Raw genomic sequence first — 27,135 nt, 5'->3', positions numbered from 1 at the left:
AAAATATGATTTGTATAATTGAAGAAGCTTTTCTGAGTGTTTTTGGTGCAGGTTATCTTGATGGTGTTTTGAGAGTGACTCACTCCTGGTTAGTGCTTAACCTCATCAGTGCCTAGAGCATGAATTCCTGCTTCTGAGGGAGCTGCAAAGGGGCTGCTTTAATCATCTGTCCATGGTTTGTCATCAGTGCAGTGAGGAGCTCTGTGCTGGGTTGGCCAGGAAAGGTCTAATTTTCAGTTTTAATTGTATCTAACAGCCAACATAGCAACATCAACTTGGGCAGGAGGAAATTGGAAATGTATGAATATTACAGTACTTCAGTTTTTTAGCATTGTTAAAGTGCTTCTGCTCTGACAAGCTTGCTTATGTGCCCTGTGAAGATGTTATGTAAGCTTTGTCCTGAAGCTCAAATCTGTCCTCCCTTGGGACTGCTTTCCCAGTGAATATTTTTGATGGAAGCTTATCTTTACCTGGGTTATATTCTCTTCCCTCACAAGCTACTTTTTAAAAGGGAGTATTCTTGCAAATGTACCTTTGTCCATGCACTGCTTGGAGAGAGAAAAATTAATGTGTGTTGGAGCAGCAAAAGCACAGCACAATATTTTCAAACATTTCTTAAAGGGCACAGTGAACTTGAAATGTTAGTGAGTTAAAAGATTAATGTGATAAGTGCCTCAAGGTTCTCTTGAACTAGCTGTGATTATATAAGTGTTGTTTGTTATTTTAAAATAACTCATAGCATGGAAATTAGCATGGTGGATTGGATTATTTACTCATCCATTTCTGGTCAGTGTCAGTGATATCTTGGGCTAGATAGAGAAATCCAAAGTAACATGCAAGACCTGAAGCAGATTTTTATTTAGAAAGTTTGTTAACTCTCATCAGTATGAATTTTAAATAAGCATAAAGATTTCTTGCTGTTTGGAGCTGTTATGTGCATAGAGTAAATAGGAAAATGTTTTGCTTTCAGCTATAATCTTTCTCATTTGAAACAATATTCAACAAAGTTGTAAGGTATTAGAAGTGAGCTTCCTAAATTGTTGCTATTTCTATAAATGATGCATTTTTTTGTTTGAGACAGAATGAGAAGTGTTTTTTGTCTTAACCTACAAAACCCACAGCCTGGAGTGAGCTACCTGAATGAGAGCAAGCACTGCATTGGGCTGGCAAGAGCACTGGGCTGGGATAATTGCAAAGATTCCCATTTTGGAAGTAAAGATGGGAGGTGTTGGGGGTTGTTGTGTTTAGTGAACACCCAGAATCAGTGCTTGGGGTTGTTTTCAAACTGCTGACCTGCATAGCTGAATTAAGAGCTCAGGGCTCCTGCTTTCAAATGCAGTTCTCACTGCAGTTAGAGCAGCTTGTAGGAAATGGAGCCAGGCCTGCTCAACAGAAAGGAGATAAAACATGCCAACTCTCCCTCGTAGCCAAGGCAGGTAAGAGGTGGAGGTGCATGGGACCTTCTCTCCCTCCCTTGCACTGATGTGAAATTCTAGGAGTGCATTGGCAAAGCTTATTTTTTTCAAATAGATGTTCTGCACGTATTTTTGTCATCACTTTGCAGCAAAATGATTTTTTTCCTAATTAAGTCATGTCCTGCTGAATGGTGTTCTTGTAAGAGCATGATCCATTTTGAACAGTGTGGTAGAAACCTCTGCAGCAGTGAAGCTGCTCTCAACTTTTGTTGCCTCTTGCTTTATAAGCAGGAACAGTTCTGTCACAGAGCCTAACCTTCCCACACAGGCAGAGTTTTGTCTTTTCTAGAAATGTATTGATTCACATTTTGAGCATCTCTTCTCTGCTTTTTTAGTACATCTTGGACTCAATCCTTACTCACTCCCTTTCTCTGCGTTATTCTCAACTCTCTTGTCAGCAGAGTTAACAATTTCTGTATCTCTGCAGGGAGTAATGGGCAGCTATTGCAAGAACCATTTTCTGGCACAAGTTGTTCTTGTTGTAATTGCTTTTGAATTCTTATTGCTTGTTTAAACTGTCTTCCAGAGACACTCTGATATGAGCAGTGTAGTAAAAGGGAAGATAAATCTTTTGGGTAGGAAGAAATATGAAATTCTGGATTTACTTGAGTTATTCCCTGCTGACCAAGTTGATTTATTTTCTGTTTTAATGAAACAGTCATCCTCTTGCTGTGATACACATCAAGCTCTTCAGTGATGGCTTGAAATCCTGCTAACTTTTCTAAGGAAGGCAGAAATGAGGTATCTGTATTTGACTGTGAATATGTTCAGTATCTGCATCCTCAGTTAAGAGAAGTCAGCTATTCATCTGGGCAAGCTTTTGGGAATACTTCACAGCTCTGCTCTTGGCTCCATTAGGAGAAGATGCTTTAACCTAGTTAGAGTTTTTTGTACTCAGTTTTGCTCCTGTGTTTGCAAATGACATTTGACTTGGTGCTCTTTGTATTTCTAGAGATAAAGCTCTGTGGCTTCAGGTGGTTTTCTGCAAATGCAGCAGCCAAGGTTGATGGCATCAAGCCTATTTTGTGACAAGCCTTTCATTTAGGCTTGATGGTTTCCAGTGTGACTTTGGCAAAGGCATCACCTGCCTTCTGGAGAGCTGGCCCACTTGTCAAGGTCACACCACACCTTTTGGCTCACCTGTCTGCAAGTACCTGGCAAGGGGAAATGCAATTGGCACTTTGTAATAAGTGATATATTTGCAAGTCTGGTAGAGAGGAAGAGTGAAAAAATGCTCTGAATTTTTTTTTTTCTAATTTAATAGGCATAGGTCATGGAAATGCACATGTTCCTGCCTGGATGGCTTGTGACAGCTGCTAAAGATAAACATGCTCTTTCTCAATGTCATTTGACTGTAGTTAGGTAGTTCAAATAGCTTTTTCTTTTCCAGAAATATCTGTCTGGTTTTTGTATTACGTTCTTTTCAGCGGTGGTGTGTCCAGGTCAGCAGATTTTCACAGATTTGTCGAATACCAGATTGGAAGGGACCTTGAGGTTCAGCCTTTCCTGACAAAATCCTGGTCTGGACAAGATGGCCCAGAACTGGGTCCAGATGAACCTTAAAAGTGTCCAATGTTGGAGGAAAGCTTAGGTAAGCCTTTAATTAATATGTATCATGAAAACCTAAACCAGACTATTTGAGTCTACAGCACTGTTGTGTGTTTACCAGAAGTGACTTTCATACTCTGGTTCCCCTGTGATGTTAATAATTGTCAGAGACATCTCATATACAGTATTTAAAGAACTGCATTTTTGTGTCTAAGGTTGTAAGGGCTACAAAATAAATATTTGGCCCTACAGAATACAAGCATCAGAAGGGCAGTTGCCAAAGTTTTAGCATCTGTATCATCTGTGGTTTTTGTTAGGGAGAATGGGATGCTTTTGGTATTAAGTTGGGATTCAGTTCTATGGTGTGACTAAATCATTACATGGAATTTGATGGAACCATATCTGGCAAGAATCTTGCTGACAGCTTCAAGTTTGTATGTGGATTTTTATAGTTTAAAGGAGCTGTCTCTCACTAGGTTGTTTCTTATAATTTTCTGTGCTTAGTAATTTGGAATTGTTAGGTTTGTATATGCTGTCCCCTGCATTTTCCCTCCTTGCTGTGCTGGGGGAGTGGGGACTGAGCTGAAAGAAGAAGGAAATAACCACCTTCTCCTCCTCCACACACTGCTGCGTTTGTCAGAGGCAGCTCAAGGGCTCAGGTTGTCCTGCTGTTGTGGATTTCTCTTCTGTCTGAACAATAAGCTTTGTATCTGTTTGTACAGTAATGAACTGCTTTTGTTTCCTTCAGGAACCTGCTCTGCTGTCTGGAGCGTTTCCATTTACAGACAACCCTTGCCAAATTAATTTTATTTAATTATCTCCCGGGGCTAAGCTTGAATACATTTTGTGTTAAATTCACCGTTTCTCCTTCTTCTGAACGAAATGGACTTAATATCCTTGTTAAAATCTGATTAAAACTAAAATTGAGTTTTTTGAAGTCTGATTATCCCATGAAATGGAATTTTTAAACCTAATTATGAATGGATTTGCATACATTCTTAGCACCATTGAAAAGAAAGTAGAAATAAATTTATTAATGAAATCTTCCTCTGCTGTCTCTTTGGGCCATGGTGATTGCTGGAGAGTGAGGGAGAAGGAAGGCAGGCGAGAATGAAAACTCCCCCTCTTTTGAAATATACCCTCTCCCCTCCCAATTAATTCTAGAGCTGTTTTGACCCTGTCTCATTTTTATTCCTCCCTGCCACACAGCCCAATTTAGGTAATTGACAGCCTTTCAGAGGGTAACTACACAGTTGAGCTGGTTTCATGTATTTAAAGCCTTTGTGCTTTCTGAAGGGAGGATGTAGTGGGCAACTTTTGTTTCCACTATTATGTTTTTTCTCTCTTTCCTGAGGTAGCCCTGACACCTAATCAATAGGCAGCTCTGGTTTCTCCTTTCCGAGGAGCTGTATATTGGAATGTTTGTTTTAAACCTACTAAAAAATGGATAGTTTGACTGGTGAATGTGCACATGGAAATTGGGGTTGTTTATATAGTTCCCTGGGTTTGCAGCAAAAAGGTTTCTTTGTAGGATGTATTTGAATCTCTCAGTACAGTAATTGTACCCATCCATTCAGGATTTTGCCAGTCCTTTCTGGGAAAAGGTGTGCCAGTGCAGGATGTGTCTGCTTGTCTGACTTGGTGCAGAGGGCAGCAGAATGCCTGTGCAGGGAGGTGGTGGTTTTATCTGGAGGCTCCTACTTGTTGAACCTTTCAGTGTGTTTCTTGCACTGATTGAAGAGTTCTCCTTACATGAAAGGTGCAACTTGAAGGTGTGACTTTTTTATTTTTCAGCCAGTCATCCTCTTACCCAGACTTATGAAAAGCTCTTTGCCTGTTTAAGCATTAGTTACAGAATTTTTAACAGTGTCTTCTCTCTGTCATGTGCTGTGTGCAGATTTTTTTCTTGTTAAAAAAATATAGTAAATGTGGTAGAAAAAAGGTTTTGGCAGAAGGAGAGAGAAGAAATCCTGGCCTTGATACATGGCAAAGAGTAAATGCTCAGCATGTGGCCAAGTGTTCTGTAAGCATTTGCATTTGCAAAGTTGCTTTCAAGTACAGATGGACTTGTTTTCCATATGCCTTTGTGCTTTCATTTTAATTCTGTCTTTGCACAGGTTTAGTACTAAACACAGTGGTGGTATCAAGTTATACAAGACATGTGGATTTCTGGCACTATTTCTTTGGGGTGCTTCTGAAGTGGGGAGTTCTATGAGAGAAGCTGTGGCTCAGCAGAGGAAGGAGGTTGAGCTAAGATTTGAGAATATTTTTAGCTGACATGTGTTCAGGTTATAAACCAGAATGGTTGAAGTAAATTAAAAATTTTCTTGGTGATGTAACATGAAAACCTGAGAATTCAGAAAAGCTTTGGAGGAAAGAAGCTGACTCAGGGAGGTCTGCACCAGCAACTTAAAAATTATTTTGTGATTTAATGGCTGCAGCTTTCATTTGTGCTTTCTGAAAATGTTGTCCAAAGACAGATTTAGCATCTCAGGTACATAATACATGCTATATAAATAGGACTCCCTTGCAGTATCTTCCCAATCAAGTTTCAGTGAAATCTGGGGAGTTGGGAATATCTGATGCACCTTCTCCTCAATGGTGGAGCTGTTTTACAAAGCTGCAGTCACACCAGCAGCGAGCAGAATCTGGAAGCTGAAGATCCCAGAGAAGCCAGGAGGAGATCTGCAGGAGGGTGGATTTTTGAAGACTTTGGGAAATCTGTTTAATTCTTTTGTTCTTGCCTGGTTGGTTCTGTAGCATCCATTTGCTGGAAAAGAAATGGATTTGTGGGTAGTCCTGTATCATACAGCATGATGAAGCAAGATCTTGAAGGTAAATGTGAATGAAAGGAAGGATGTGAAAGTGGTGTGAAAAAAAGGTGTTTGTTTCTTTTAGCAGAGAGAATAGGAGCTTTCTCTTTGGTGGATACATTTCAAACTTTGCCAGTGTTTATCATCTAATCTTATTAGTGCCTCCTCCAGCAGCTTCAGGCAGTGCAAGTGTTCAAAGATGGATGATAGCAGCAAGCCAAGATGCTGTCCAAGTGCTTGGGACACCAGTGCAGTCCTTTTCTGAATCCCAGTCCCAGGAGCCATGGCAGACACAGGGAAAGCCACAATTGGTTTTGGCTGCTCTGATCCCTGTGCTGGATGCAGGTACCTGATCTGAGTGAAGGTTTTGGGAGCAAGCTGGCAAAAGGAGAAAAATAATTGTTGAAATGCCACTGTTTACATTTGTAGTGCAATTACACTTCAGCAGTTCCACTTTCTGTGAACAAGTCTTAAAGTCTGCTTCTCTAGCCTTCTGCCATGAATTATTCATTCCTTGTGGATGAGGGTGATTGGGGTTTGGCTTTCACAGGCAGGTTTATTATACCCACTTAGCTCCAACTGCTTTGGCATGCTCCGAGCCACAGTTATTTTCCCAGCATTTGTTCTTAGCATTCATTGTTCTTGATGTTAAAACTTTCGGACTATGTAATTCAGCTCTGGTTTTGGGGTGAGAGTCTGAGGGGATGGAGAATGTTGGTTTCTTTCTTTTGATTTTCTTTACAGCAAGCATAGGAAGAGCTTTTTATTTAAATCTGTGCTAATTGCTAAGTCTGAGGGTAACTGTTATATTATCACCATATGTCAAAAAACCTGTATGTGAGACACTTTGTATATGTGGCTTGGGAGCTTTGTATGTTAGGAAATAAAGCAGGATTTCAAAATGAGGTGGGATTGACGTGCTCTGCTTTTCGGGGAGAGTGGTTCTGAGGGCTGCTGAGATATACCACAGGGGTGCCACCACCTCTGCAGCAACAGGGACACTCTGGGTTCTTCTGTTCTGACAACTTGAGTTGTCTGCTTTGTACTGGGACTGCAGCAGTCAGGTCTTGCTGTATCTCATGTTAGTGATGCCTAGAGCTGATGTGCTAATGGGCTTCCATTAAACTTTCCATTTTAAATGTTATTTGTCCTTCACTTTGAATATTAAATTTTTAGAAACTTTCAAAAAAAAAAAAAGTATGAGAGAGAATTACTGCATTTGTTTAAAGTTCTGAAAGCTTTTTTTAGCCAAACAGTTCAAAGAGTGCATCTCACTAATCAGAAGAATATTTTTGCGTCCCCAGGGTGGTCACAATGTTTTAATTGGAACTCGGGCTTCTTTGAAGTCCTTTTTAATCCTCCCTGAGCTGGGGGAGAGGGTTTGAAGACAGCACTGTAAATCTGAAATGTCTTCGCTTTATTTACATGTGTCTGGGGACGTGAGTAATTTGTTTTCCTGGATGAAGCCTGTGGACAGCTGAGTGGGAAATGTGCTTCCTTAAGTGGGGAGTCCTGAGCCAAAGGTGGGGTTCTGCACAGTGAGCTCACATGCTCCTGGATTTGTTAAAACCAGGAATTGAGCAACAGGCTCTGAATGGGAAATGAACTCCATGGGAAATTATATGGTAGCTAAACACAAGGTAAAAAGCTGAGATTTAAACTCATGTTTTAGGATTAACTGATTAGTATGGCTTGTAAAAATGGTGTTGAATATTGATATTTTACTTTAGCAGTTAGGAAACAAAATATTTAGGAAACAGTGCTTATGGCTGATAGCTTTAATCATCTGTTAAATCAGTGTGAGGTTTCATTTTTCTACATTGAACTAGAGATTTTTGGGTGTCCATAATGATATTGCTTTGTCTTTGTGCCTCAGTTTCTAAAATTCAGGCCTTGCTTTGGTTTGGTTTCAAGGAATATCTAGTGCTACCCGAGATGTTTCATGCACTTGATGTAACTACCACAAACAGAGTTTCAGTGGCAGCTGATGCCTTTTTGCCATCTTAATACAAATGCCCCTGGCTGCTAACAGCACAAGCATTTTCCTTAGCCTTGTCTAATTTTGTTGTTCTGCTATTGATTTTCATGATAAATATAATCATTTTTCAGCTGTGTTTTCTATACTTCAGTAAGGCTTTTAACCTCTCGCATTTGCTGGAGCTTGGAGGTTTTATGTTATACTTCTGGCAGAGGTGAGACATAATCTTTTACTGAATTTGGGTAGTTTTTAATTAAAGCAAGAGGCTTAACCTCAATTTTCTAGGTGAAAGAATAACTCTAGAATTCTAGCTGAACATATAGTCAGTATACTTTTCATTCTTTCTAAAATTGTTACCATAAATTTATGTGCAACTGTTATTGTATTGATATTTTAAAAAAACCAAACATTTAAAATAACTTTTACTGTAGCTTAGCTGCAGTTTAAAGTGGCCGTTCCCGGCATGAGATTGAATGTGTGATTGTAATCAGAAGTAAATAATAGATGGGATGTCAAATCACTTTATATAAAAGCAGTTGAAAATATGGTCTAGACTCTTCCCAAGGACCTGTCTTCAGCCATTATTATTATTTCCTCCTGCTCAAGGTTCGGGGCTTTGTGTTACTACTGGCTTACATTTTCAGCTGATAAGAGTCTGGATAAACAATGGGATCAATAAAGATGTTGAAAACAATGCAAGGACTAGGTCAATTAATATTCTGCAAGGATTATCTCAGACAGGTGTCAAAAGAACAAGACCATCAATTCAGTGCAATCTCTAAAATAGCCAAATGTACATAAATTGTAAGTAGCCAGCCTTGGCTGCGGCAGGAGCTCTCCTGTCAGGCAGGAGCCCTGGCTATCTGCAAAAATGATGTCTCTCTGTTGATAATTTCCATAGGGGTAGAAGTTATGCTAGAGGGGCATGTTGGATACATGCAAATTACATTTGCTTTTAGGTTTTGGAAGATTTTATATCTTGTTCCTGTGTCCCACTCCTCCTTCCTTGAGAAGAAGCTGATGATGTCTGTCTCTAGGCTGGTCTAGGTCTCTCTTCAAATGTCTTGAGAGTGACTTTGCAGAATGGAACCAGTAGAGGTTTGGTAAAATTGATTTTTTAGTTGTCAGGGTTCTTTCTCAGTTTTGTATAGTCCTGGTAATTGGTCTTCAATGGTTTTCAGGGTTTCTAATGACCCACTGTTGAAAGATACAACATCTGCCTGTTTGGAGTTTGTTTCCAATGAACATATCTTTGTATTTCAGTCTGGTTTTCAGATATTAATTTTTTGTTTATTGCTCTTTACAACTATCAAAATGCTTTGAAAATCTAAGGATTATAACCCACACTTAGAATACATAAGTGGTGTTCTGCTGACATTCTGTTCTTCAGATTAGTTTGATTTGCCCTCACCTTCCTCATGAAGTCTCTTGGCTCCCTTGTCCTCTCAACCCAACCTCAGGTTGCTAAAATGATTGTTCCAACTCCAGTGACAAATAGAAACTATAGGAAAAACAACTCTACTTATAACTCCTTAAAAGGAGTTTTTATTAATTTTATGGCATTATTTTTCCCTTCAGCTGTTGCTTTTTTCTCCGATAAGGTTTGTTATTAGGAAAAACATTTAAAATGTCTTTTCTTCTGCTGCAGTAAAATGAAACATTACATTATTGTGTTTACATTTTGTGCTTGAAGTCTTAAGGGCAATAGGTATGAAATTGTGTGCTACAATAATTTCCTTTCAACATCATCATTAATATATAATTACATTCACTTAATTGTGAATTGAGAAAATACATTTGCTTCTCTAATTGTGAAGATTGTGTTGATATCTCTGTCAGGATGAAAGGAGTAACAGCCATTTTTAAAATCCCTTTTGATGATTTTTGACTTCCAATACTTCTGTGCTACTGCTGGTGAATACCTGAAAGTTGCTTTAGAATTTTGTGGTTTTTTTCCTTCTCTTCAGTGTCTAATCTATTGGGTTTAAGACCTTAAGAACTCTTTATTTTCTTGTATAGGAAAAACATAGGACAAAGAATATTTCACAGCTTTGTAGATACCCTCCCTGTGTCTCTAATGTATGTTAAATGCCTTATTGCTGCCTTAAAAATGCTCTCATTTTATGAAGGTCTCTTGATGACTCTGTGAAATTTTTGTTTCACCATTACCTCTAAAAGCTTTTGAATTATGTCATGTGATTGAGCATGCAGTGGTAAACTCCAAAGCTGGTGGTTCCATTCCACTGTGCAATGTGTGTTACTTGGCACGTTTCTGTGGATTGTTCTGTGCCTGCTCTTAGAGCAATGGTAGAAAGAAGTTTGGACTGTTGAAATGGTTTGCCCAGTGGTTAATTTTTTTCCCAAAGTAAGATTAATTTTATCTTGTTGAGCCCTTACCTTTATCTTTAAAGTAGAAATGAGACTTGAATAATGTGTTGTTATAAACTTTGTGAGGAAAAAAACTTTCTTCATTAAAATTCAAAGAAGTTATTAACTGGAATCTAATCTTTCTTTTTTTCCCTCCCCTCTTCAAATTATGGCTTGATTGGATTAATTGCTAATTTTGCAATTGCTTCAAAAGAGACATATCAATTGTCTTTAGAATTGTCAAGACACTTATAAACACTTCAAATGTTTTCTTACAAATAAGTTGTTCTTCTGCTTCAAGTGGTTAATGGGGACATTTGCTTTGGTAAAGAGCAATTGGATTTGTTGATTTTATCTGTACACAAATAAGAGTTCTCTAAATGAGGGGAACCTCGGAGGCTGAGATTGCTTATTGCTTTCATTTGCACTTCAGATTTCCTCCATTTACTTTGTACATAAAATATTAAGCGGCCACTTTGTTGGAGAAACAGTCTCGGGTATACCTTAGTTTTGTGGGTTTGACAGCTCTTAGCACCTTCATTTGAATGAGTAAAGGTTTGTGACTGCTATTCAAAACATTTAATCAAAGTGCTACAAAGCACTAAATTTGTCCTAATTACTGGAAGCATGGAGTATTTTTTTTTTTTTTTGTGACTAATGTGTGTAGGAGATTCCAGACCATATGTGTTAGTTAATGATTCAGGAATAGGAAGGGAGGATGTAGGCATGGAGATGTGAACAGACAGGGGTAACTGCCTGGACTGGAGCTTGAAGGGGCTTTTCTGCAGGAGAAGTGCTGTTGTGAAAGTTAACTCTCAGAATTTCCAGGTCTGGACACCAGATTTTAGTGGTAATAATTTCCTTTAGTCTGGTGAAGAGGAGTTAAGGAGTCCTCCCAAGGAGGCAATGCATATTTTGAGGAAAAAGGGGAATTAAGCAGTTTGTAGTTTTCTTGTAACAGACATGGAGTTATTATGACCAAATGAAACATAAGGACTCTGTGCTGTATCCTAGAAGTCTGTATGAGCTGTTGTGGTTATTGATACTTGCTGAACTTTCTTGCAGGGCAAGTCCTTCCAGGAGCTGAGCTGCTTTTGGACTTGGTGAAGCTTCAGAGATAGACAGGAGTCCTGTAAACCAGAGATAGAGGAATTAAAGCAGTTGAGGAGATCAAATGTACAAAGAGGATGTTTGAGACTCACTTCAAATACACAGGAAGAGACTGTTACAGGCATTCCATGGCCTTGCTAATCATACAGAAATATTTAAAACAACTAAACTGCCTTTCCAGAAATCTCTTGTTGTCATGTTATTGTTCTGTTTGTTCTTCAGATGCTGTTGTTTTCCTGCCTAGAAAGAAGATTAAATTATTTTTATAAAAGAAGAAAAGGATCTTCTTGTGGAGTGAAGAATATCAGAATCTTATTACATTTCCTCGTACATAATACAAAAAAAAATATTTTATACTTCTGGGAGATTATCTTAAAAAAAAAAAGCCAAACAACAACCCAAAGCCAAAAAAACCACCTGGAAATTGTTTTTCATAGAAGAATTAAGCAGATGTGGACTCCCTTTCTGTGCCTTATTTTCTTGACAAACACTTGAATAAGGACGTTGGTCTCTGGTCTTTGTCAGTTAATTATGTTTAAGTGTAAAACTAAAAATACTGTGCCAAAAAGTTGGTAATGTTCCATTTCAATTTAATATGACATAGTCGAGACTACCAAACCTGTCATTGTATATTCATACTGAGCTAAATCTGTAAAGAGAAATATTAATTCAGCAGACTTTCAAAAATGAGTAATTCTGAGTAATTTAATATTATAAATGTGGCATTAGATTGGTAGTTTGAATCAAATTTAATTAAACAAAAAGCAGTGAAGAACTCGATCCTCCAAACATATTTGATGAAATGCCTGTTTTTCTCTTTAGTTTTACTTTTGTCTTGCACTTCCATACTTAAAATTTAATGTCTGATCTCTAGCTACAATCAAAACTCTTCCTTTGCTGTGCATTTTGAAACATTTTATAGAAGCAATAAGAAGTTGACATTCTGATAAATTATAAATTAAAAATTTTTTAACATTTTCATCTACTTAGAGAGTCTTGGTTTAATGTTACTTCGACAGCTAATTCTCAGTGTGTAACTGTCAGCATTTATACTGAAGTGGTAATAGATCCTTAACTAAGAACAGAGCCTTCCTCCAAATCCTGAGAAATGTCAGCTGTATGCATTAAAAAAGACATAAAAAATAGCATAAGCTGTTTTCCTCAAAAGTTTAAAAAGTGTGACAGTGGGAATGAAAAGTCATTGTATGACTTGGTTGGACATCCCATTAAGTTAATTTTTCACTTCATTTGGATGGTTTTATGTTTTCATCATTCTTAAATTGCTCCTTTTCAAATTATCTGTGCTTCAAAGGAAGGCAAAGAGCTTTGCTTACTAGCAGCTTTGTCCCCCTCCTGCCTTACTGTGCTGTTAACTGCTGGACTAATTTGCTCATTTAAGGCAAAAGAAAACCTTGTCCAAATTGGACTTAAATTTAAGTGTTTGTTTTTATGAATTTTGTTTAAGGAAGGGGGGGTCTCAGGATGGGAAGGTGGGACAGAGGAAGGACATTTCTAGCTTTTACCTCCTTGTGCCTTAACCTGGAGAAAGGAACTGAAGGCAGTGATTTGCTCCTGCATTTTGGAAGCTTCTTTTTCATTTGTTCATGTGCACTTTATGATTACAAAGCAGTGAATCAGTTTTGGTAACACACTGCTCTGAAATGGACTGTTCTGGTCCCTTTACAGGTTTTTGCATGGTGCACACGAGGTGTGGAGTTTTTGGTAGTTACTCCCTGCGGAAGGAAGCTGCCTGCAGGTTTGCAGAGCAAACATAGTGGCACTGATTAGCTTTTTTCAGAAAGGGAGTTCTGGCTCTGTTTGGGTTAGGACAGGGTTTCAAACCTCCCTCAACAAGCCATGGTGATGCCAATAGTGTTGGAAAGCTGTGTTGTCACAAAGAACCTCTTAAAGCAGATTCCTTGGCTTTCCAATACTGGTTTTGATATGAACTGTTCCATAGGGAATGGACAGAGCTTAGCAAAAGCTACAGACATCAGCCAAGGCTCTCAAGGCCTGAACATGTTGTGTGTGTTGGGATGCTGGCAGATTTCTCTCTTTGCATGGCATTGTTTGCAGAAACTCATGCAATGAGAGGGCTGGTTACAGCTGGTTGCTGTTTGCAGTGCTTTGGGACTTGACCAATTCTCTTCAAATTGAAAGCTTTGATTTAATTTTATTGTGAATGCAGTGTCGTTCTTCTGCTTGGAAATTTGGCTTTTGCTAAACTGCTGATGCTCAGGATAGGGTTGGAACCAGGAACCTTGGAACCAGGCTTTGAAACCTCTCAGTTAGGACAGCAGAGTGCATGCAAAGGTGTCTTTGGCTCTGATCACCTGATATGATTTATTGTTACAGAAAATGAACTTTTCTTTACAGGAGATTATTACCCATGGGCTTTGTTTTCTGTTACATATCTACGCTGCTCCACTTAGAAAGAAAAAAATAATAAAAGCTATTTAATGCCAATAAAACATTGTCCAGAACTAAGTGTAAACCTAAAGCTGCCAATTGCTGGAACTGAGATTGGAAGCTGATTGTTGGTTTGAATGGCTGAACAGATGAGGATGATTGTTTTTTATTGGAAATCGGTCAGGAGCTGTCATTACTAGAAATCTGTGGCTTTTATAGTATTCTCTCATTTTACTACTGGATTAATTTCAGTTCCTGATCTCATTCCTAATAGATTATGGTATGAATTTCTGGAAAAAAAAAAAAAAGAAAAAAAAAATCAAGGCAGATACACTTCTTTTTGTACATTAAAAAAAAGAATCTGTGAAATTATTTAATTGATGCAAGGACCATACACTGGTGTTGGGAGCTGGCACTCAACATGACCGGAGAGCTGTCTGATGCTAACTATGCTTATGATAAATCTGCTGTATTTGGGTGATTTATTAGAAACTTAGAACTGCATTTTTCAGAGCCTTGTTGACTTGGCATTACATTGCACAGAGATTTTTCCTGTGAAAATCATTGTGTCTGCTTACAGCTTCATTCTGCCAAACAGACTTCAGTGTGCCCAGTCCGTTTCCCTGGTGTTCCCTCTGATGCCCAGCCATTGGTAGCCCTCAGTAAAGAGCTGCTCAAGTTAAGGATCCCTTCAGGCTCAGCTGCAAAACTTTGAAATGTTATTTGATGCTGCAACACATTTGAAAATCCAGGTCCATGTTGGCTTAAAATTGACTTGTATATGCTCACAGAATTTTATTTTCAGATGTTTTAGCCAAGCCATCTCCAGGTTGTGTCTTGGTTTTTTCTCATAATTCCCTTGGCTAGTGAGTGTGATGTCCTGTCCCTGAGTGATTCCTTTGCTGCAATCTGTGCCTCTGTTGTCTGATGGGAGAACATTTCCATCTGTTTAACTGTATATTGACTATTAAGACTTGGATGTAAAACAAGTGGTGTTAGAGGCTTCAAAATTTTCTGCTGAGGAAGGATAAAGGTTTGTAATTCTGGAAGTGAAATGCAGGAATCTTTCAGCTGGGGTTGCCAAAATTGAATCCTATCTGCAACAACTCAGCGTTTAACTAATTTTCACTCAACTGGAAGTGACAGATGATTAAAGAGCAAAAGTGATGCCTTTTTTTTGATGTGAGTAGTTGCTTGAAAAATATTTTCATCAGAGAAAGGGCTTGTCTAGTCCTAGATACTGTCAGAATCCAATGATCAAACTCAAGGTGCTTCTCCCTGTTTATTTTTTGGAGTGGCAGCAGCCTCATTCCAGTGCTGTGTTTCAATACTGTAGACTGACCAGGCCTAGTTGCATCTGCCAGCAGCAGTGGAACTTTGACTTGCTTTTTGGGGCACATGATAGATTGTATTTCTGCAGATTTCACTGCTGCAAAACTAACTTCCCACTTGCTCCCTATGAAACACCCTTTCAAGGTCTGGGTACTCTTCCCCTTGGTGGTGGTGGAGCAAAGGGATGTATGTTCCCAGTTCCTACAGGGATGCCCCTTCCTTTCCTTTGGGAAGTGTGATAGAGATGCTTCTGTTTTAGGGTGGAAAAACCTTTCTAATGGCTCAAGACAAAAATTTATTTTTATGACTTAGAGAGGTGTGTGAAAGAGCAGTTTCCTCCTGCAGAGGCTGTTGATGTGGTCTCTGGAACTGCCAGACTGGAGTTATCTTGATCCCATTCCATTACCTTTAAGCATTTGTCATTGGATTTGATGAAAAAATAAACCCATTTCTGACAGCTGTGCAGTTGCTAGCGGGTCTGTAGAAATCTCTGATCTCTTTGACAAGAAAAGGTTATCAGTGACATCTGAAGTATTATCCAGAGCTGAGGGATTCTGTTTTTTTCTCCTGTGGCTCTGGAGTCGTGTGTGTGAAGGACTCTGATGTCAGCACACTGGTAACTCTGTGGGAATACTGCTTTGAGTCACCTGTGATGTACCTGAACATCTACACTCTCAGAGGGTGTTCAGCAGTAGCCAGAGTTGTTGAATTGTGCAGTCTGCATTTTGATTTATTTCCTCCTTTTGTTACCCTCTTACTGCTAATACCGTGCTCTTACTGGCTTTAGATTTTATGTGAGCTGGACAGGTTGCACCTCTGTGTTGTTCTGGTTTGGCCCCAGGAAATCACCTTGGCTGCTTTTGGTGTGACCCATTCCATGGCTGTGTGTGGAATATAGATTTGCAACCAATGATTCACTAAAAGTTTTTATTTTGTTTTAATTGTGTAGGACACCTGATGATCTCTCGAGGCAAATTGTGGCCCTGCAGCAGCGGGAGCTTACCCTGAAAGAGCAGAATTCCACCTTCATGAACAGGTGAGTGCCTCCAGGAGGGGATGCTGGTAGCAAGACCCTGCTATGTTAAAGCCCAGAGAAAGGAAACAAGGACTGCAAGCTGAGAGATCAGCTCCTTGTATTTCCTTGATGTTCCATGGAGCCTTCTGTGCCACCTTCTACTCTTTCCCATGTTGATAAAGGGCTGCTTACTGAAGTCCTTGCAGGAAGAAAAAGATCAGTAACTGTGGGTGATGCAGTGAAGAGTTAATCAAGCTTTATGCTATGAACTACAGTGTTTGCAAGGGGAAGTGAGTTGCTTTCCCCAGACCATTTCATCTGGAAAGGGAATGTTACAAAGCAAAATGTGCCAAGTATCCATCTGGGTATAGAAAAGGGAGTAGGAGCTTTAAGGGCTGTGATTTGACTGCAAAAAGGACCAGGTTGTAGAGATGGTGAAAAAAAAGGATGCTTGCAGTTTTGGTGGCAAAGTGCTGCCAGGCTTTGAGAGGAGCAGTCTGTTTATGGAGTGAGATGTACGTTTGAAACATGAGGGTGTTTAAACCATTGCCCTCCTGTGGGAGTGAATGTGTAATGGGGAAATGAATTTACCAGAGCTAAACTTTCCAGACTGCACTGGTTCCACAGCCTTTCTGAGCACAGTTCCACAGCATGCTAGACAGTGCTTCTCACCCTCAGTGCACATCTTGCTTCCTTCCCTCTTTAATTCCACACATTAGGAGCCCTCTGTTAAAGCCATTCGTGTTAAAAGCAATACCTCTGTCTTTCAAAAAGACCCTGGACTGTTTGCATTGCAGGCTTGTGGCTGCCTTGGCTGAGCAACAGGAGTGTGGGGAATTTCTGCCTTTGGTGTGAAAATGCTGAATGCAAAGCAGTCAGTGCCATGTTGAGCTCTGGCTGGGCACACTTAGCTTATTGTGGGCAGCATTTCCTGATGTGTCTCCTGAGGTAGGTGATGATCCTGTTCTGGGCTCCGCCTTCCTAATGATGGGCAGGATTCAAGCAGGGTGGCAAAAACATTGGCTGTGCTGCTGCTGTTAATGAAACTGTTTAGTCACTTGTAAAATGGTTAGCTAAGTGTAAATCCCCAGGAGTGAACCAGCCAAATTGCTGTGAGGTTTTATCTATGAAGTTTACAGGGGAAAAAAAAAAAACAACCTCACCAATGTAAAGACATTATGTATAAAAACCACATTATGTATATTAAAAATAAACCAAGCAAACCCTCAACCCACAACTGATTAAATGATAAAATAAAAGAATGATGGTAGTGTTTGAATTACAGATTTGGGTTTTTTTAGGCTGCTTTTCACAGCCTCTCAGAGAATTCTTTTTCTAAATTTATTAATGGCCAAGGGGAAATGTCTGTTGAAAAAGCAGCTTTTTGGTAGTGCCTGTTCATCTAGATATAATTGTGCCAATTTAGTTTAAAAATAAAAACATGATTAAAATTACTTTTTGATTTCAAGTTAAATGGGCTGTAAAGCTGTTAAAATTAAAATTCTAACATTGCTCTGATGCAATGCTGTGTGTCAGTTCTGAAACTGATAATTTTGACTTTCTTCTATCACATACCTTTTTCTGTCTTAAAAAGAAGGCAATAAGATAAATTTTTAAAAACCTTTCATTACAAGTGATTTGAAAGTTCTCAGCAGAAGATTTTGAGTTTTTGGAAATAAAACCTTGTTAAGGAAGCAAACCTAATTTTCTCCTTTTCATAAATTTTTTCCAGATTTAGCTGATGGTCTTCTCTTTTATTTGTTTCATAATTGTGTTCTGAATTGTCTGTGTATTAGAGTAATTTAATATGTGATCATGCCTCCCTCTAGTGATGAAGCCCAGCACTTATTCAGCTTTCTATTGTTTTTGGCTTTTTTTTTTTTTTTCAGCCACAGGTTTTTTTGCCCTTAGTTGAAATATGTTGTCTTTGGTGCTGATAGTGCAATGTTTGATTTATAACATCAGTGGTTATGTGTATATAGAGCAATGTGCAGTATAAACACCACCAAACTTGCGTCTGCCCTAAGAACTTAAAAGTTTTCTCCATTAAAATTAATGAATTGGCAGATACTTAAGAAAACATCATCACGAGTTGGCATCTGAATTTATTTTTATGGAAATGAAGGAGAGAATTACAAATTATCCTGGCTCACCTGTTGCTACAGTGCAAAACTGTTTAGTAGATGAGATTTTGGAGTGTCATGGTATAAAGAGCATTATATGGCTCCCTTCCCTACCTGGCAGATGTTGAGTCTTTGTGCACTGGCTGTGTGTGTGCTCATCATCAAGCTTTTAAACACAGCCAGGAGTGTCTGGAAGGTGTGTGTGAGGGGGGTTTGCATGCTGATTATTCTCTCTTTGTCTTTACACTGCAATCATCTTGGTTTGTATTCCCAGTGATGCTTTCCTACACTGTTCAGTGACTTGCCAGCTGCTATTTCTGCTTCCAGTGTCCTGTAGTTGATCTAGAGTAGGGAGTTATGGTAGATAAACACCTTTTCCAAATGGTTTCACTAAACAGAAAGTTTATTTTTTCCCATGTTTACATTCTTGACCTGCTTTCCATTTATTACTGTGCATTTTTTAGAGCCAGTGTTTGTGTAATTAAAAGGCAATAGAGATGATCCCACCACAAAGAGGCAACATGTGTATAAACCCATTTTTGCAGTGGTATTTCCCTGTGTGGGGATCTGCACTGCAATCTGTGTTTTGTGTAGCCTGTGCAATTGCCAGTGTCTCCAGGCCTCCCAGAGATCAAATGATGATGCATATCCTATTTTCTCCATCACTCACATTGGACACTTTTAGACACAGAACCACAGGACTGCATTTCCTGAGCAGTAGGTTGAAATCAATTTCTTTTAACAGTGATTGTTTACACGTCTGAGTTGTGTCGACTCCCTCAGAGCTTGCTATTTTTGCTAAGGGGAGAAAACCTTCCTGTGGTGCCAGCATGGGGCAGGAGGAGGGTCACTTTAGCACTGAACACATGGGCAGCAACTCACTTCTCTTGGCAACTTCAGGATGGCTGAGTAATGTAGCTGAAAGTGCCATTAATCGTGCGTGATGGACTCTCAGTGCTGCTTTGGAGTGTGTTGCTAGAAGTCGTATAAATAGAGTAAATTACACTTTCAGCAGCAGCAGCAGGAAGTGTCCTGGAGCTTTCTAACTGCAGAGCAAAGATAACAATCCAAAGGTTCAAAAGCTCAAAAGAAGATTGTTTAGGGCCACTTTGTACCTGCTCTGCTATTTAGGGAAAGGTGATGGAAGAAAGGTGTTTAATTAGTGGGTCAGTTTTAACCATGCAGCCACCATTAATTAAAGCCCATTTCCCCCCCAGCTGTGACTGCTGTAGGTGCACTGAAATGTGTTGGTAGTTATAGTTTGGAATATGGAAAGTCAGCCAAGTGGTTCATAAGCTTTTCTCTTATGGAGGTATGATGTAGCAGTTATACTATTTTTTAAAGTGAGAAAATATGTGTATATATTTGGCCTGCTACCTATCTACATATTTGGTCTCTCTAGAGAGATTTCCTCAAACAATCCTGGCAAAGCATCCTAGAATTTGAAATGTTGGCCTATAGATTGCTCGTGAAGGAATGATGCTGATTTATGGCTTGAGCTTTGCTGCATTTCTGAAAGACAGGCTTTGAAAATGGCTACTTGTGGCTCTTCCCAGAGTGATCATTTCTACTTTTGCTCTTGTGGTCTAAGTATAGGATTGACTTTGGGCCTTGAGATGTCTTGTGGAAGGTCAGATACAAAGAAGCACATAGGTGAAGCTGGTTCTGGGCAGGATGAAGGACAGAAGGGAAAATGGAAGAGCAGTAAATCCTTGGTCCTGGTGTTGAGATCCCGGAGCTGATGGCTTATTCCCATCACTTCGTGTCAGAAACCCAGCCATGTGTTTTGACATATTGTTTCATATGGGAAAAGGGACACAGAGAATGTGTTTGAAAAAGGATTTTCCTACTGCAAGTGCTCATGGAGTTCTGTTTAGAGACATGGTTGTTTACCACTTTTATTCATATAAATAATGTAAAACTGATTTACCCAACCAACCTGCTGTGTGTGTTGTTGCTTAAAATGAAATAAAGCCCCAAACCATTGAAGACCAGGGAATGTAGATTGCAAACTGAACAGAAAATGCTTTAAACTTTGGCAGCAGGGATTCTTTTTTTTACAAAAAAAATAAAAAGAATGAGTGATGATAAGCCCAGAACTGTCCATCTTTGTAAGTGCTGTTAGCTTAGAAGTCTTGTAAATCTATTGCCCAACCTCTCTTTTCCTTGGATGTCCCAATGAATGTCAGTCACAAAAACAAATAGAGCCTGTCAGACTTCTTCCCCTAATCTTCTGGAAAGTTGGACAGAAGTTTAATTACAGTGAAGTGTCTTTTATCTGACAGAGAGAGAAGTGCTAGCTTTTTAATGGGCTTTATGAGTTATTTTTTGATCAAAAGAAGCACTTAATGTCTAATATAGGATTAGGTGGGGATTTTTTTTCTTCCTTTGTTCATTTATATGGCACATTGCACCTTGATTTATACATGGAGGTGTCTGTGTACCTAATATCAGACAAATGTTTATTCACAGTGCTTCAGGACAATATTAATTGCTGGCAGGTTCTGCATTCATTTTACAGAGTGAGGTGATGAAGAAATGACTGTAGATGCTGCTTTTCCTTTTCTCCAAACTGGATCATTCCTGCACTTCTGTACCAGAAGGTCCTTGACAGTGTCTCATTAAGTGACCAATCTAAATATTCATACAGTAAACTTCTAGAGTAACATCTGGTTATTCATGACTCTAATTAGGTAGATACAAAGCTTTTCTATTTTTTTTTCTATCATATAGTTAGCAGAAAATAGGAAAGCAAAAAATAATTTAGCCAAGAGATTGACTTATGCTTCCAATTTGAAAAACATGGGATTTTGCCCAGACCTTTGCTTTTCATGACTGTGCCATTTTTAGTCTGATTTCCTGAGGAAGTGAGGCTTATTACTGTGCTTTGTGTGTGTATGTAGATGAGATTTGTCTGTGCCTACCCTACACTTTTGAACTTGCAAGTTGTGTTCTGTCAAGCTTGGCAGATGGTGGAGGTATCAAAAATAATGAATTCCAGCAAGTTTAAGGCAGTCAGATCTCCATTTCCTGGAGATCTCCATCCTGAGGCTGTGCCCTGAGGTCGGGTCAGGGATCAGAGCCCTGCAAGCAAACAGACCCTTGGGAATATCCCATTGTCAGGAAAGCTCCTTTTGGAGATCAGGCAGCACTGAGGGAGCTCTGGCCTCACACCCTGGCAGCACTACAATCCAGCATTTTTGCTATTCCATGCTTTCCAAAGGCTCATGGCATTTGAGAGTGCCATGGTAATGCTGCTGGCATCGTTTCCATGCTTTTCGTGTTTCGTGTCATTTTAGTATGAGAAAAAAAGGTCTGCTTGAGTCAGGAGTCACCTTTTGAGAGAGAAATCCACAGGAAACCAAGCAACTTTGGTTCTGGAGCTCATGGAACATTCTCTCTGTATTTAATAAGAAAATACATAGGAAAAAGCCAAAAAAAGCAGCCTAGAGGGGAATAGACAAAGCTATAATGATACCATCATCTCAGCCTGGAGCTCTGTGGAGACTGTAGAGAGCAAAACCAGTACAAATATTAGTACTTGGCTTCTTACCTTTTATTTGACTGTGCTTCTGGGAGAACATTCAAGAATTATCTGTGAAAGCACTCTGTTCAGTGCTCTGATCACTTCTAATGATTAGAAAAAATTATAGAAGATATTTAACTCTGTTCTTAATAATTCTTCTTGTTCCAGGGTTGTAATTGACCCTGGGTGCTCCTACCAACATTCCTGATGTCTGTGCATCTCTTTATTACTGCAATGAATGATAGCTCTCATTTCATCTGGAGATGCTGATTCAGCATTCCCTTGGTAGCTGTGGGCATTATTGACCAGAAAAAAGTGTAAAAATAACCAGCTAATTTGGTAGGAAGCACAGGCTGTTCTTGGTAGTGTGTGGTACAGCAGACACCGTGTTTGGAGCTGCACTGTGGAAGTTAGGGAAGGAGAAATCTAGCTTGCATCTCTCCTGTGCATGACTCACATCTACCCTATAAATCTTTCACTCTGTGAGATTAAAATTCCTAAAAATTTTAGATGAAATAGATGTATCTTAATACTAGTCCAGAGTTCTCAGAAACCAGAATGAATATTTAGATATTGAAGTAATTAGAAGTCAAAACTTATCATCTGTTTTCATTATTTTTATTCTTTCCTTCTTAGCAGAGGGATGCTATGATCAAATTAATGATTTACAGGAGGCTGATGGGCAGAGTGCCCCACATCCATGTTATATTTGTGATATGAATACAAAGGGAGGAATTGTAATCTTAGCTGTGCAGTAGGCAGCAGTACAGAAAATTCTACTTTGAAACCAGTAGTATTATGTAAAACCATATATTCAGCCTGCTGCCAAGCTTTGTATAGTGCTCTGGGAATTGTAGTGCTTTAAGATTTCCAGTTCTTAGGATTTGTCTTTTATTTCCTCTGCAATGTGGCAGTATGCCTTGAAAAATTTGATGGGAGTGGGAAAGAGTGGGGCCTATCAGTTTGGTAATATCTTTGGAATCAGTGCTGAAGTCACCAGGGTGGTTCCATAAATGAGGAAGATTATTTGAGCCCAAGAAGTCTGGACTCAGTTTCTGGAGTGTTTTCCTTGGTGCTGAGTGACTTTATCCAGTGACTTGAGTGTCTCACCTCTTGAATGAAAACAAACATTACATCCTGCCTACTCTCACATCACTATTTTAAAGGCAAATAAACATTAATTCCTTTCTACCCTTATCTGTTAAAATTTTTTTGTTCCTTTCTCCCCCAAATAGATGTCTTTTTCTTCCCATACAGTACCTTAAAAGGACAGTAGTGACTGTGGCTCCTGAGCTGTTTTATGAGAAGGCATCAGTAGTTAAACAAGGTCGAGTTTAACAGTTTAACAGTTCTGTCTCTTAATTTGTAATGCTGGAACTGCAATACAGCTTTCCTGAGCAGTCATGGGAAGCCAGAGGAAGATTGGTGGCAGAATGCAGAATAAATTTTCTGTCTTTTTGTACTCATTTATTTGAACACCTACTGTAGTTGCTGTAATAACAGGAGTTTCAAAGACTATGGATTTTTCTAAAGTACTTTATGGTACTGTTGATATTGTTTATTTTGAGCAGATTGACGAGGACAGCCAGAATACACTGAAACATTTTACCAAAGTAAATGTGAATTCTGTAGGGTTTTTTAACCTGCTGTAAAGTGGTGTCAGTTCAAATACTGCACAGAATATGGTTATGTCTGAAAAATAGATTGTCTGGCCTGGGATGCTTCAATCAGTTGATCATATCTGCATGTACACTTTGTTCAGCTCCATAACTAACTGCTTCTTGAACAATTTCTCATCTGGATAACATCCTTTCTACTGCCTGCTGCCTTCAGGCTGCTGTTATTGGTATTTTCATTATGTGTTTAATATTCTTTGTGACTTCTTGTATGCACCTGTGAATGTATAGAGCAAAATACTGAAGGTATATCACTTGTGGTGGTGGGAAGGCATTTTTAGTTAGTCATAAATATTCTCCTACTGTCAAAGTTTTATCATCTATACAAAACACATACTGCTTGGAAAGTTTATTCAAGAAGTAAGCTGCTTGTCTTTTTTAGCTGTGTAAGGCAAAAAAAAAAACTTGTCATAAATTGCAGTCAACCCCCTTCCCAAAAAGCAGCTTTCTCTTGCTGCTCTGAAAGTTAAATGACTAATGTGCATAATTTATTTGAGCATCTGTGCTAAAAACTTGCATACCAAGTTTTAGTTCAATGTGATCAACAATGGCGAAAATTAGGATTTATCATGGAAATGCTGACGGATGTGAACATGTGTAGGCTAAACCGGTGCCTGACAAACCTTCTTATTGTGCAATGCTAATGGTGAAACACAGTCTTTTTCTGCTGTAATTGCATTTCCCCCCCCCCTCCCTTGGCTGCTTAATTTGCTCCTTTTCAAAATTCGGTGGTTTTAGCTGCACTTCATATTTGGATTCCTGCTTTTTCTGGAGTCTGCATAAAACCTCCTGAGTTGTCTTGTGATATTTCTAAGCATAAGATACCCTGAGCTGCCTGGCTGAGCATCAGCATCCCGGGCTGGGGCTTTGCAGTAACTGGCTGAGAACAGGAGATGGTGCCGGCAGCCTTGGCAGCTGCTCTGCCTTCCCTCCCCTCCTCCTCCACCTCCTCTGCCCGGTTCAGCCAGGCTGCTGTCAGCAGCATTATAAATTCTCGAGCCAATTAGCTGAAAAATGTTACAAGTGAAAGGAAAGAGAAGAAGCTGTAGAACATCTTGATATGAATATGCCTGTTTCAGAAACTCTTCCTGTGGAGAGCTTGAATCACAGAATCGCGGAATGGTTTGGGTTGGAAGGGACCTTAAAAATCACATTTCCAACCCACTGCCATGGGCAGGGATGCCACTCACTAGACCAGGTTGCCCAGGTTGCCATTCAGCCTGGACTTGAACACTTCCAGGGATGAGACATCCACTGCCTCTCGGGGCAGCCTGTTTCAGTACTTCACCACCTTCTGAGTAAAGAATCTTCCCAACATTTGATCTAAACCTGCCCTCTGCCAGTTTAAAACCATTGCCCCAGGTGTTACCTCTCCCTCCTTTTCATAAGCCCCCTTTAGGCACCTGAGGGCCACAAAAAGGTCTCCCAAGAGCCTTCTCCTCTCCAGGCTGAGCAACCCCAGCTCTCTCAGCCTGTCCTTGTAGGAGAGGTGCTCCAACCCTCAGAGCACCTTCTTGGCACCTTCTTGTACCTTTTGCTGCAGCTCTGGTGCAGCTTTTGGTGGAGCATCAGATGCATTTGAGGCATCTGGTTAAGGAAGAAGTTGGTTTAGAGGAGTCAAGGCAAGAATTTCTTAGAAAATAGTGCTGGTAAAATCTTGTTAGATATTGGAAAGATCTTGGCTGTGTTCATGCCTTGCTGGCACTTCCTCCTTTCTCCAGCCTTATCCACAAGATTTCTTGTTAAGGGAAACAAATTGAAAACAATGTCTTTTGTTGATGTTTAAGTCCCCAAAGTCAGACAAATTGCTTAGTTCATGTATAAGCATCACAGAAGGGAAATAGTGGCTCAGCCATGCCCTTGTCCAGAAGAAATGTTGACAATTTCTCAGTGCAGTCGTTCTGTTGCAGGAATGTGTCCCTCCTTAGGAAGGAGCTAGAGATAGGTTCAGAAGGGATGTATCCTACTGGACCAGTTATTTTGTTGCTGGTGACTTGTTTTTGTTTTGTTTTCCCCTTAAACTGTGGTGGGATGTGACATTCAGAGGGCCTGTTGGGGCTGGATGGTCAGAAAGAAAGCTGGGGCATGGTGCTCTGTTAGAGTTCAGAACAGTGTTCCAGCAAAATGTAATTTCCTTGTCATATTTTATGTATGGACTGTTTTTGCATATTTTCAATATTTAAAACAATGTCCATAAGAATAACTTTTAAAATATGTTCTCACTGTTAAGAGATGGAAATCAGTAACAAAAAGCACACACACAAAAAAATCCCATCAAAAACCCCCACAACAAATCCCCCAAGCTTTCCTTTTATTCAAGCAACAACAATCAAATTCTTATGACTGGAATAACTACTGAAGAGGCTCTCTGTTTCTCAGCCAAAGAAAGCTTTTGAAAGATTTATGGAAATAAACCAAAATGTGTCCCTTTCTGACTGTACAAATAAGAGATTATCAGATCTAGCCTATGGCAGTTGCAGTACATAGAGTCCAAAGCATCTACAACTAATAACATAGAGTATATGCTTTTTAAAAAAAAGCTGTGAGTTTTTTTTTTTTATGGCACTCTACTGACAAAGCAGCACATTTTCCATGGATTATCCTAATGAAAAAGTCCCTCTTTGTGCATCTTGCATTAGAGGTAAAAATTAACAAGACAATACATTAATTGACCTTTTAAATCAAAAGTATCATTTATGTTGATGCATCTTTATCTACTTGAAGAGCAAGACTGAATTCACTTAGTAGCTCTTTCTGTGGTAGCTGGGAGTGTGGAGCAGGGCTGCTCCCATCTCCTCCTGTTAAATCCTGTGCCACCAGGAATAGAATTGCAGCACAGGTTGTCTGGCTGTGTCACACTCCCAATTTCCTGACTTGAACTTGCTCTTCTGGGTCTTAGACCTTGCTTTTCATTCTACAAATCTTGCTCTGGTGTGAGAATGGGAGCTGCTTGAAGCAGAGTGCATTTTGATGATTCACAGAATGATGTGCAGAGCCAGGTTTGTGAGGAGCAGTGATACCTTTTATTAGCCCCAGTGATAGGATTAGCAGACACACACACACGTGTGGGTACACAGCCAACGCTCACATCTGATGGAGACAGAGGGAAAAGCCTTCCAGCTAAATGCAGGTTGAGACCAATTGCTCTGAGTTTAACTTGATTCATCAATTGGACAATTTGAGAGAGAAGGTGGTGGACACACTTGGGACAGGAATCAGACAAGATGGAAGGGCTGTTAGCACCCATGAGAAAAGGACTGTCCAGTTTGTTCTGATAGCAGGATTTGGTACTTGGAGAAGACAAACCATCAGCAGAACGAACTTTTTCCTTTTAGAAGGAACTTGAAAGCAAATAGTGTGTGTCGTGTTTTTATTGGAGCCATATCCCAATAAATTCTGTGCTTCACTGACTCAGCACTGGGGTGTCAGCCTTGCAGTTAAAGGACTAGAACTTCAATTTTATATTAGCCAAAAATACTGTTTTCTGAACTGCCAATAAAATAATTTTGCTATATTGTTTGACTTATCTCCTCTGGGCACTCGGGTGCAGCAGCAAGTCTGACCTGCCAATACAGTGACTGCTGAATGAGCTTTGCTTTGTTTGTCCAAACACTTTCTAGGATCAGTCACTCTTCCCTGAGCCCTGCTGTGAGTGCTGTGGGCTCTGCTGACTCTGGGAAAGGCCAGCTGCAGATACCAAGTGGGATGTTGGTGCTCATGGCAAAATCTGTTGTCAGTTTTGGACTTAACAGCAGCGTAATTA

The 27,135-nt window shown here is 39.6% G+C and overlaps 1 protein-coding gene across 4 annotated transcripts in view; it reads left to right on the top strand.

Moving 5' to 3' along the window:
- Positions 1-27,135, top strand: part of MAD1L1 (mitotic arrest deficient 1 like 1) — a 345,813-nt gene that overhangs the window by 19,192 nt on the left and 299,486 nt on the right. For all 4 annotated transcript variants that reach the window (XM_021539694.2, XM_021539693.3, XM_021539695.2 and 1 more), the window contains one exon: positions 15,982-16,068. In XM_021539694.2, coding sequence (XP_021395369.1) covers positions 15,982-16,068 — 87 coding nt within the window. The remainder of the gene's footprint in view (positions 1-15,981; positions 16,069-27,135) is intronic.

Source organism: Lonchura striata, chromosome 16 (genome assembly GCF_046129695.1).
Source record: "Lonchura striata isolate bLonStr1 chromosome 16, bLonStr1.mat, whole genome shotgun sequence".
Classification (NCBI taxonomy): domain Eukaryota; kingdom Metazoa; phylum Chordata; class Aves; order Passeriformes; family Estrildidae; genus Lonchura; species Lonchura striata.
The sequence above is the reverse complement of the archived record's forward strand: the minus strand, read 5'-3'. Positions and strand labels throughout refer to the sequence as shown.